The following is a 13,061-nucleotide window of genomic DNA, read 5'->3' as shown; positions in this document are numbered from 1 at the left end:
CCAAAAGCCATTTAGAAAAGCAGAGAATATTGCAGTTACGAGAGTCCCGTTGATAGCAAATCCGCGATCAGCGGTCACATCCATCTTATTATCAAGAGGCTGTACATTGGCCAATAGAAGAGAGAGAAGTGGACAGTCTTCCATTTGCCTTAATCTCACAGGGATCCTCCTCTCCTGCCTCTTTTCCTTTCAACAGGCCAAAAACTGGGTCAGAATTACCAGCATAGAACAATAAAGGGGCGCTATTTTTTTAAGCCCATTGGGCGTCTATCAGAATGCTAACAACATTAGCACAAGTAAGAGACAGATCACATAGCTAAATTCTAACAACCGAAAACGAACAAACTAATTGCAAAGACAAGCAAATCCAGCTCATGAAGTCATACAAGCATAGCTTGTAGCTACTGTCATTTTCAGTAGTGTGGACATTTACAAGGCAAGGCCAATGAACAACGCTGTGATGCAGGCTTTTCTGAAGGAAGAGCAGCATGTGTACACGGAGCAGAGGGGAGGAGAACAGAGGGGGAAGAGCAGCATGTGATCACAGAGCAGAGGGGAGGAGAACAGAGGGGGAAGAGCAGCATGTGTACACGGAGCAGAGGGGAGGAGAACAGAGGGGGAAGAGCAGCATGTGATCACAGAGCAGAGGGGAGGAGAACAGAGGGGGAAGAGCAGCATGTGATCACAGAGCAGAGGGGAGGAGAACAGAGGGGGAAGAGCAGCATGTGATCACAGAGCAGAGGGGAGGAGAACAGAGGGGGAAGAGCAGCATGTGATCACAGAGCAGAGGGGAGGAGAACAGAGGGGGAAGAGCAGCATGTGATCACGGAGCAGAGGGGAGGAGAACAGAGGGGGAAGAGCAGCATGTGTACACGGAGCAGAGGGGAGGAGAACAGAGGGGGAAGAGCAGCATGTGATCACAGAGCAGAGGGGAGGAGAACAGAGGGGGAAGAACAGCATGTGATCACAGAGCAGAGGGGAGGAGAACGGAGGAGAAAAAACACTAGTACGAAGCACAGGGGGAAAATGGAAGCTGTACAGATAACTCGTCAGAAAGGAAGCACAGGGGGAAAATGGAAGCTGTACAGATAACTCGTCAGAAAGGAAGCACAGGGGGAAAATGGAAGCTGTACAGATAACTCGTCAGAAAGGAAGCACAGGGGGAAAATGGAAGCTGTACAGATAACTCATCCACAGCTCTTGGATTTCTGGCAGAAAGCCATTATAAGATATCTGATGGCAAACATTTAGTAGTGAATTGCATGCAAGTGTAACGTCATCACCTCAGAGACTCGCTGATAGTTACAAAACGCTATGGACTCACCAGCTCCCGCTGTAACAGACTCGCTGATAGTTACAAAACGCTATGGACTCACCAGCTCCCGCTGTAACAGAGACTCGCTGATAGTTAGAAAACGCTATGGACTCACCAGCTCCCGCTGTAACAGACTCGCTGATAGTTACAAAACGCTATGGACTCACCAGCTCCCGCTGTAACAGAGACTCGCTGATAGTTACAAAACGCTATGGACTCACCAGCTCCGGCTGTAACAGAGACTCGCTGATAGTTACAAAACGCTATGGACTCACCAGCTCCCGCTGTAACAGACTCCCTGATAGTTTAAAAACGCTACGGACTCACCAGCTCCCGCTGTAACAGACTCGCTGATAGTTACAAAACGCTATGGACTCACCAGCTCCCGCTGTAACAGAGACTCGCTGATAGTTACAAAACGCTATGGACTCACCAGCTCCCGCTGTAACAGAGACTCGCTGATAGTTACAAAACGCTATGGACTCACCAGCTCCCGCTGTAACAGACTCGCTGATAGTTACAAAACGCTATGGACTCACCAGCTCCCGCTGTAACAGAGACTCGCTGATAGTTACAAAACGCTATGGACTCACCAGCTCCCGCTGTAACAGAGACTCGCTGATAGTTACAAAACGCTATGGACTCACCAGCTCCCGCTGTAACAGAGACTCGCTGATAGTTACAAAACGCTATGGACTCACCAGCTCCCGCTGTAACAGAGACTCTCTGATAGTTACAAAACGCTATGGACTCACCAGCTCCCGCTGTAACAGAGACTCGCTGATAGTTACAAAACGCTATGGACTCACCAGCTCCCGCTGTAACAGAGACTCGCTGATAGTTACAAAACGCTATGGACTCACCAGCTCCCGCTGTAACAGACTCGCTGATAGTTACAAAACGCTATGGACGCACCAGCTCCCGCTGTAACAGAGACTCTCTGATAGTTACAAAACGCTATGGACTCACCAGCTCCCGCTATAACAGAGACTCGCTGATAGTTACAAAACGCTATGGACTCACCAGCTCCCGCTGTAACAGAGACTCTCTGATAGTTACAAAACGCTATGGACTCACCAGCTCCCGCTGTAACAGAGACTCGCTGATAGTTACAAAACGCTATGGACTCACCAGCTCCCGCTGTAACAGAGACTCGCTGATAGTTACAAAACGCTATGGACTCACCAGCTCCCGCTGTAACAGAGACTCGCTGATAGTTACAAAACGCTATGGACTCACCAGCTCCCGCTGTAACAGAGACTCGCTGATAGTTACAAAACGCTATGGACTCACCAGCTCCCGCTGTAACAGAGACTCGCTGATAGTTTAAAAACGCTATGGACTCACCAGCTCCCGCTGTAACAGAGACTCGCTGATAGTTACAAAACGCTATGGACTCACCAGCTCCCGCTGTAACAGAGACTCGCTGATAGTTACAAAACGCTATGGACTCACCAGCTCCCGCTGTAACAGACTCTCTGATAGTTACAAAACGCTATGGACTCACCAGCTCCCGCTGTAACAGAGACTCGCTGATAGTTACAAAACGCTATGGACTCACCAGCTCCCGCTGTAACAGAGACTCGCTGATAGTTACAAAACGCTATGGACTCACCAGCTCCCGCTGTAACAGAGACTCGCTGATAGTTACAAAACGCTATGGACTCACCAGCTCCCGCTGTCTCCTGTAGTTTTATTTACAAACAAACACGTAACTGGCTCATCTGTTCCGGGGAACTACAGGAAGTTTTATAATGTTACATAATGAAGAACGTAAAATGTTTTATCTCCTAACGTATTGAACAAGTTGACTGCAGGTATTAACTTAAAAAGTAGCAATGAATATTCACATTTATTGAAAACTATTGTGTACCGCCCAAGCCTAAAACACACTGCAGCCATACAATACGGTGCATCCTAATGGCACGTCAACACATTGCAGCCATACAGCACTGCACCATCTAATGGCACGTCAACACATTGCAGCCATACAGCACTGCACCATCTAATGACACGTCAACACATTGCAGCCATACAGTACGGCACCATCTAATGGCACGTCAACACATTGCAGCCATACAGCACTGCACCATCTAACGACACGTCAACACATTGCAGCCATACAGCACTGCACCATCTAATGACACGTCAACACATTGCAGCCATACAGCACTGCACCATCTAATGACACATCAACACATTGCAGCCATACAGCACTGCACCATCTAATGGCACGTCAACACATTGCAGCCATACAGCACTGCACCATCTAATGGCACGTCAACACATTGCAGCCATACAGCACTGCACCATCTAACGACACGTCAACACATTGCAGCCATACAGCACTGCACCATCTAATGGCACGTCAACACATTGCAGCCATACAGCACTGCACCATCTAACGACACGTCAACACATTGCAGCCATACAGCACTGCACCATCTAATGGCACGTCAACACATTGCAGCCATACAGCACTGCACCATCTAATGGCACGTCAACACATTGCAGCCATACAATACGGTGCATCCTAATGGCACGTCAACACATTGCAGCCAGACAGCACTGCACCATTGCAAAGACATGTCGTGACTTATTTAATATGATGACTTATTTTTCACATCAATTAAGTATGTTTAATTGTTACTCAATTAAAATAATAATTAAACAATTAACTCATTAGGAATATGGGGCACCACGGAAGAAGTTGTTTAAAGAGTTACCATCTCCCGAATTAAACTCTTAGAAGATATATACAGTACCAGTCAAAAGTTTGGACACACCTACTCATTCAAGGGTTTTTCTTTATTTTTACTATTTTTTACATTGTAGAATAATAGTGAAGACATCAAAACTATGAAATAACACATATGGAATCATGTGGTAATCAAAATAAGTGTTAAACAAATTAAAATCGCCACCCTTTGCCTTGATGACAGCTTTGCACACTCTTGGCATTCTCTCAACCAGCTTCACCTGGAATGCTTTTCTAACAGTCTTGAGGGAGTTCCCACATACAGTGGGGGGAAAAAGTATTTAGTCAGCCACCAATTGTGCAAGTTCTCCCACTTAAAAAGATGAGAGGCCTGTAATTTTCATCATAGGTACACGTCAACTATGACAGACAAATTGAGAAAATAAAATCCAGAAAATCACATTGTAGGATTTTTAATGAATTTATTTGCAAATTATGGTGGGAAATAAGTTTTTGGTCACCTACAAACAAGCAAGATTTCTGGCTCTCACAGACCTGTAACTTCTTCTTTAAGAGGCTCCTCTGTCCTCCACTCGTTACCTGTATTAATGGCACCTGTTTGAACTTGTTATCAGTATAAAAGACACCTGTCCACAACCTCAAACAGTCACACTCCAAACTCCACTATGGCCAAGACCAAAGAGCTGTCAAAGGACACCAGAAACAAAATTGTAGACCTGCACCAGGCTGGGAAGACTGAATCTGCAATAGGTAAGCAGCTTGGTTTGAAGAAATCAACTGTGGGAGCAATTATTAGGAAATGGAAGACATACAAGACCACTGATAATCTCCCTCGATCTGGGGCTCCACGCAAGATCTCACCCGTGGGGTCAAAATGATCACAAGAACGGTGAGCAAAAAAATCCCACACGGGGGGACCTAGTGAATGACCTGCAGAGAGCTGGGACCAAAGTAACAAAGCCTACCATCAGTAACACACTACGCCGCCAGGGACTCAAATCCTGCAGTGCCAGACGTGTCCCCGTGCTTAAGCCAGTACATGTCCAGGCCCGTCTGAAGTTTGCTAGAGTGCATTTGGATGATCCAGAAGAGGATTGGGAGAATGTCATATGGTCAGATGAAACCAAAATAGAACTTTTTGGTAAAAACTCAACTCGTCGTGTTTGGAGGACAAAGAATGCTGAGTTGCATCCAAAGAACACCATACCTACTGTGAAGCATGGGGGTGGAAACATCATGCTTTGGGGCTGTTTTTCTGCAAAGGGACAAGGACGACTGATCTGTGTAAAGGAAAGAATTAATGGGGCCATGTATTGTGAGATTTTGAGTGAAAACCTCCTTCCATCAGCAAGGGCATTGAAGATGAAACGTGGCTGGGTCTTTCAGCATGACAATGATCCCAAACACACCGCCCGGGCAACGAAGGAGTGGCTTCGTAAGAAGCATTTCAAGGTCCTGGAGTGGCCTAGCCAGTCTCCAGATCTCAACCCCATAGAAAATCTTTGGAGGGAGTTGAAAGTCCGTGTTGCCCAGCGACAGCCCCAAAACATCACTGCTCTAGAGGAGATCTGCATGGAGGAATGGGCCAAAATACCAGCAACAGTGTGTGAAAACCTTGTGAAGACTTACAGAAAACGTTTGACCTGTGTCATTGCCAACAAAGGGTATATAACAAAGTATTGAGAAACTTTTGTTATTGACCAAATACTTATTTTCCACCATAATTTGCAAATAAATTCATTAAAAATCCTACAATGTGATTTTCTGGAAAAAAAAATCTCATTTTGTCTGTCATAGTTGACGTGTACCTATGATGAAAATGACAGGCCTCTCTCATCTTTTTAAGTGGGAGAACTTGCACAATTGGTGGCTGACAATACTTTTTTCCCCCACTGTATGCTGAGCACTTGTTGGCTGCTTTTCCTTCACTCTGCGGTCCGACTCATCCCAAACCATCTCAATTGGGTTGAGGTCAGGGGATTGTGGAGGCCAGGTCATCTGATGCAGCACTCCATCCCTCTCCTTCTTGGTAAAATAGCCCTTACACAGCCTGGAGGTGTTGAAAAACAAATGATAGTCCCACAAAGCCCAAACCAGATGGGATGGTGTATCGTTGCAGAATGCTGGGGTAGCCATGCTGTTTATGTGTGCCTTGAATTCTAAATAAATCACAGACAGTGTCACCAGCAAAGCACCCCCACACCATAACACCTCCTCCTCCATGCTTTACGGTGGGAACTACACATGCAGAGATCATCCGTTCACCCACACCGCGTCTCACAAAGACACGGCGGTTCGAACCAAAAATCTCAAATTTGGACTCATCAGACCAAAGGACAGATTTCCACCGGTCTAATGTCCATTGCTCGTGTTTCTTGGCCCAAGCAAGTCTCTTCTTCTTATTGGTGTACTTTAGTAGTGGTTTATTTGCAGCAGTTCGACCATGAAGGCCTGATTCACACAGTCCCCTCTGAACAGTTACAAAAAACAAAAAAACAATGTTGATGTTGAGATGTGTCTGTTACTTGAACTCTGAAGCATTTATTTGGGCTGCAATTTCTGAGGCTGGTAACTAATGAACTTATCCTCTGCAGCAGAGGTAACTCTGGGTCTTCCTTTCCTGTGGCGGTCCTCATGAGAGCCAGTTTCATCATAGCATTTGATTGTTCTTGAGACTGCACTTGAAGAAACTTGTTCTTGACATTTTCCAGATTGACTGACCTTTATGTCTTAAAGTAATGGACTGTCATTTCTCTTTGCTTTTTTGAGCTGTTCTTGCCATAATATGGACTTGGTCTTTTACCAAATAGAGCCCTCTTCTGTATACCACCCCTGCCTTGTCAAGAGTGTGCAAAGAGTGTGCAAAGCTGCCATCAAGGCAAAGGGTGGCTACTCTGAAGAATCTCAAATATATTTTGATTTGTTTAACACTTTTTTGGTTACTACATGATTCCATATGTGTTATTTCATAGTTTTGATGTCTTCACTATTATTCTACAATGTAGAAAATAGTACAAATAAAGAAAAACCCTTGAATGAGTAGGTGTGTCCAAACTTTTGACTTCTCGATAACAGTCACTGATTAATCATTATTACCTCAGTCTCATTCTGAACGTCGCATACTCCTTGATATCTGCAAGAACCCTAACATTATTGATGAATCAGCAATACACAAATTGACTTAATTATTTATTTACTAGCTAACTAAATATTAACACAGAATACATAAACACACACACGGTATAGGTTATTGATTACTAACGTAATACAATGAAAACAGGTCCCTAGTGGACTGGACTAAACAACAGCATGACTGCTTGGTTAGGGGAAGGAGGGGTCAAGAGAGTGTGTGAAAGGGAGAGACAAAGAGATTCAACTTATCGTTGTTACATTTGGAAACCACCACTCTTTCGGAAAAGAAATGCAATGCATATTTACGCGTAGCTGTCCTTGATCGCCGTCTCTCTGTTGAACCACTTTCACAAAAAGGGTTTGAGTGTCCTGGTTCCACTCCGATGGGACTCGGCTTGTCTTCGAATGGAGTGTTCATTAGAATAGATACTTCAGATGTACCAACAGTTGTCTGAGATGGGATGGTCCTTCCCAACTGGTGTCTTTAGTGAAAGTTCTAGACAACTTTACATGCCAGCTGCAGACTGATATGATGAGGTCTAGTGCGTTTATCTGCTTCTTCACCTCGTGTAGAGGTTGAGCGTTTCACCATTTCAAACGTATGGACTACCGTCCCACGTTTTCTGGTCTGTAGTGTCAACGTTCACCTCGCGCTTCACGTCAGCTGGTCCGTAGAGGTTCGACCGTTTGTAACGTTCACCTCGCGCTTCACGACAGCTGGTCATTCTCATTCAAAGTTCTAACCATTCTAAACGTAGTCGCCACTCTCTTGTTTTCTGGTCTAACTATTTTAAGCCGTGTAGCCACAGCTACATGCTTCCTGGTCTAATGTTAATTTGTCTTTCAAGCCTTTATGCCCTCTTGGTAAAAGGGGTGTTCCTACTTGCTGACACGATCTCTGATGGCACGTGGGGAGTGGCTAGTTGCTGTGCAAAGGATATGCTTAGATGTTCTCTCTTATGACTCCTAATATCACACTCCTATCTTAAAAATAGTGTCATCCATTTTCTTATCACATAGACAACGTATTGGATGGAAACTTGACAGATTCATACAATTTTTAAAAACATCACAAAATAATAAACAATATGACATTATTCTTTAGATCCCCAATGACCATTCCAAACATTCAGAGGTCATGAATAATGTTCTAATGTCCACTTTTGACATAAAAGTTGACGGCAAAGAGTCTATGGAACAAAGAAAATCTTAGTCTTCCCATCCTAGAGACCAAAAGCAGGTATATCTCACTGGTCATTCCCAAAGCCAACACCTCTTTTGGCCGCCATTCCTTCCAGTTCGCTGCTGCAATGACTGGAACGAATTGCAAAAATCTCTGAAGCTGGAGACTCTTATCTCCCTCACTAACTTTAAGCATCAGTTGTCAGAGCACCTTACCGATCACTGCACCTGTACACAGCCCATCTGAAATTAGCCCACCCAACTACCTCATCCCCATATTGTTATTTATTTTGCTAATTTGCACCCCGGTATCTCTATTTGCACATCATCTCTTGCACATCTATCATTCCAGTGTTAATACTAATTGTAATTATTTTGCACTATAGCCTATTTATTGCCTTACCTCCATAACTTGCTACATTTGCACACACTGTATATAGATCTTCTATTGTGTTTTTGACTGTACGTTTTGTTTTACCCCATATGTAACTCTGTGTTGTTTTTATCGCACTGCTTTGCTTTATCTTGGCCAGGTCGCAGTTGTAAATGAGAACTTGTTCTCAACTGGCTTACCTGGTTAAATAAAGGTGAAATAAATAAATAAATAAAATAATTTTAAAAAAGGAGTCCTTTTCTACAAACTATTTATGACCGGCTGTTAAGTCATAAACTGGCCCAATTCCCCTTCTCCTCTCCTGTGGGAGAGAGGGGTGGGGTCTAGCTATCTGTCAGCCATTGGCCTAGCTGATCTGCCACCTTTGATCCTCACCAAGGAGAGAGTCATGACAGACACGTCAACACATTGCAGCCATTCAGCACAGCACCATCGTAAAGACACGTCAAGACATTGCAGCCATACAGTACGGCGTCATCGTAAAGACACGTCAAGACATTGCAGCCATACAGTACGGCGTCATCGTAAAGACATGTCAAGACATTGCAGCCATACAGTACGGCGTCATCGTAAAGACACGTCAAGACATTGCAGCCATACAGTACGGCGTCATCGTAAAGACATGTCAAGACATTGCAGCCATACAGTACGGCGTCATCGTAAAGACATGTCAAGACATTGCAGCCATACAGTACGGCGTCATCGTAAAGACATGTCAAGACATTGCAGCCATACAGTACGGCGTCATCGTAAAGACACGTCAAGACATTGCAGCCATACAGTACGGCGTCATCGTAAAGACACGTCAAGACATTGCAGCCATACAGTACAGCACCATCGTAAAGACATGTCAAGACATTGCAGCCATTCAGTACAGCACCATCGTAAAGACATGTCAAGACATTGCAGCCATTCAGTACAGCACCATCGTAAAGACACGTCAAGACATTGCAGCCATACAGTACGGCGTCATCGTAAAGACACGTCAAGAGATTGCAGCCATACAGTACGGCGTCATCGTAGCGTGTAGATGAAAAAAAATCTACCAGCCACTCAGAATTCTTAGCAGCCAATACATTTATTTGCCATAATAACACCAAAAACCACCAGAAAGATTCTCAGTTTTGTTTTTCCAGGTTGAGGAATTCCCCTTTTTTTCTCTACAGGTTTTCACTCTCTAAATCACAGAAAAACAACTAAAGTCCACAATAATGTTTAAATCACATCAGGAGACCACTTGAGGTCTGGGGCAGAAAATACAAATATCTTTCCAACACAATTCTCTGACAATTTTCTGAACACTGTGCGGAACAACCTTAGTTATCCAATAACGGGGGTGGAAAAATTGTGTTTTATTAAGATGGTACACATATTTTTCCCCGTCGGCTCGACTTTAAATTCCTGAATGGAGGATTCTTTATGCACGAGGCGTTCCACGGGGGACACGAGTGTTTTACTGGAAGAGCACATCAATCCTAGACGATGGCGCAGATCTGGCAGCTCCTATCGGCTGCCTAAACTAGCTAGATAGCTAATTTGCACTGCCCCCCCACCCCATCCTTTTTACGCTGCTGCTACTCTGTTAAGTATTTATGCATAGTCACTTTAACTCTACCCACATGTACATATTACCTCAACTACCTCAACTAGCCGGTGCCCCCGCACATTGACTCTGCACCGGTACCCCCCCTGTATATATAGCCTCCCTACTGTCACTTTATTTTACTTCTGCTCTTTTTTTTCTCAACACTTTTTTTGTTGTTGTTTAATTTTTTTTGTTTAAAATAAATGCACTGTTGGTTAAGGGCTTGTAAGTAAGCATTTCACTGTAATGTCTGCACCTGTTGTATTCGGCGCATGTGACCAATACAATTTGATTTGATTTGATTAACACAGGTGGTCGCCTCTGTCTTCCGTAAACACGCTGCAACATGGCGATATGACTAAACCCTAACTAGGTCTGTAGTCATTTAACTTTTTTAACAATTATTATTTATCGCTGATATGAAAGATACTTCCTTACGTTTCCAAAACTGTACCGTAAGTGATGCGTGTTCACGTTTTGTGCAAACATCTGGGCTTTTAACAAAAGTCCCCCGGGAAGAAGATGTCGCTAAAGGTAGTTGGCGTCTATGAATGGGGTAGCAGCTACTGCTCTTTACTCACCCGCACTCTGAAGCGGAACATGGCGAGGCGGACACAGTGGCTGAGGCAGGCCGGGGGCAGGAACCAGGCGCGGGGAGGCGGGGTAGCCTTACTGCTGACATGGTTAACGATGAGCTGGGCTGTCTGGCGTTGCCCCTGCGCCCGGCGCGCCCACTCCGGCCACCGCTCCTTCCCCAGGGTCCCGTTGAACACCACGACCAGCTCTAGCCCACCCTGGTACAGACAGGCCTGGGACAGAGCGGCCAGGTATCCCAGCATGGCGTTCCACTCCCCGCCGCACACCCAGTCCGTCTGGTAACCGCCGTACAGCCGCTGTAGGCCGGAGTCAGCATCGATGAGTATCCGGGCCGGGGGTGGAGGGGGCATAGGGCCGGGGTGATGGGGGTGGTGGGGGTGCGGGGGCTGGCGGCCCGGCGTACGGGCTAGTTTGAGAAGGTCCACGGGGACCGCGGCCCCGGGACACCGTTTCTCAAGATACTCCTGGAAGCCCTGCACGCCCATCCCAGTGTTGTTGAGCCGGTGGGTCTGGCCGGGGGAGGGCTCCGGGTACGTTCTGAACTCCGTGGTGATAGCTGATGTGAGGGTCGAGACTGTAGCTAGCTAGAACCTGGCAGCTAGCTAACTTACCTCTCTGTGTGAATTACTTAGCGACTGTTGCTGCACCTAGCTGTTGCCACCCCCAACTCTGACAAGAGTGACCAACCCTGCAAAGGCTAACTAGCCTAGCAAGCTATTTGGCCAGGCCGAGGTGCACTTCCCAACAGCAAGTAAGCAAGCTAGCTAACTTTTTTAGCAACTTGACTAGCGAACTAGTTAGTGTGCAAAGCCAATCTTCTATATTTGGTCGTGTGTGTACAATTGTGTGTCCATCCCTAGCAGTATTTTGGTCAACTGCCAGCAAAGCCAGCTAGTCTAATACTCCGGCTAGAGTTTAGCTACCCCTCTAACTAACTAGCTAATAACACATTAAATGTTGACAGCTGATGATGGCTAGCTACAGTAATGTTATGATTTACTCCAAAATCCTAATCCTGATTCACACGAAGAAGAAACGTTGCGCATTAGTTTTCGAAGTTGACGGTCGATTAATTCTTAATCTGACAGTATATTGATATTATAACCGTTAGAATAGTTAAAATTACTGATACGTGCTAGTTAGCTGGCCGATGGAGTATCAAAATATGACTTAGTTAGCTAGCTAGCTCGCTGGCTAACGTTAACCGCTGTAGCTAGCTGGCTAATTTAGCTAGCTGGGTCCCCGGCGTGACTTGACGCGTCAACTCTCAAAGACAACTCTGGGACAGAGACGACGCGAAATGAAATGGATGTTTGGAGAAATGAAATATGGAAAAAAAATAAAAATAAAAATAAACGCCCGATGGTGCCTCCCACGCTTTCTTCCACACTCACGACTTCATGTTGAGGAAGGGAACATACTTTCAAGCGATATCAGCCATCTTGCGACTTCCTCACGGACCAACAAAAGTGGGAGGGAAGGCAGAGTGCGGTGATGACGCCAAGGGGACTGTAGGGAAATGTAGTTCAAAAAGCTCACATTTTTCTAAAGGTCCATGGAATGCTAGTAGGGTGAAAGACTCTAACTACCAAGAATACATGTGACGCCCTCTGCTCACTTTGCCTTTAAAAACCAAGAGGGCCCGTGCTAGTCGTAATCCTTGGAACGTCCCTACCATATTGAAGTTGAAATGTAAAATGGTTAAGGTTAGGGTTAGAAAAGGGTTATGGTTAAGTTTAGGGTAAAGGTATGGGTTTAAGTTAGGGTTAGGGTTTAGGATCGTCCCGTCCCGTCCCAAGGATCCCTGATTGCACTAACCAAAACCAGAGGAGAGCTTTGGACTAAATGTTAAATTATATTATGATCTGCAACACAAGTTAACTACCAAATCGATGATTGTCATGCACATTCTTCTTGCAGACTATGTCCCCCTCCTACAATAGACTATAGATTGGACTATGCATTTATCAAACAGACAAACGTTTCATATTTATATTAGATCAAGTAAAGTATACATATTGCATGTAAACACTAAGTGAGAGACAGTTCAATTATGTAATGTAACAAGAAACCATACTAAGATCAGTGTAATGTTATAGGCCTCGTGTAGCTCAGTTGGTAGAGCATGGCGCTTGCA

General features: G+C 45.1%; 1 protein-coding gene across 1 annotated transcript in view; it reads right to left on the bottom strand.

Annotated features, from left to right (window-relative positions):
* The window catches only part of LOC311123593 (constitutive coactivator of PPAR-gamma-like protein 2), a 30,480-nt gene extending 18,112 nt beyond the window's left edge, over positions 1-12,368 (bottom strand). The window contains exon 1 of the mRNA XM_084197830.1: positions 10,909-12,368. Coding sequence (XP_084053956.1) covers positions 10,909-11,409 — 501 coding nt within the window. The 5' untranslated portion in view covers positions 11,410-12,368. The remainder of the gene's footprint in view (positions 1-10,908) is intronic.
* Positions 12,369-13,061: the final 693 nt, after the last annotated feature.

Source organism: Coregonus lavaretus (genome assembly GCF_964263955.1).
Source record: "Coregonus lavaretus genome assembly, contig: HAP1_SCAFFOLD_468, whole genome shotgun sequence".
Classification (NCBI taxonomy): Eukaryota; Metazoa; Chordata; class Actinopteri; order Salmoniformes; family Salmonidae; genus Coregonus; species Coregonus lavaretus.
Note: the sequence above shows the minus strand (reverse complement) of the source record. Positions and strands in the feature narration are given on the sequence as shown.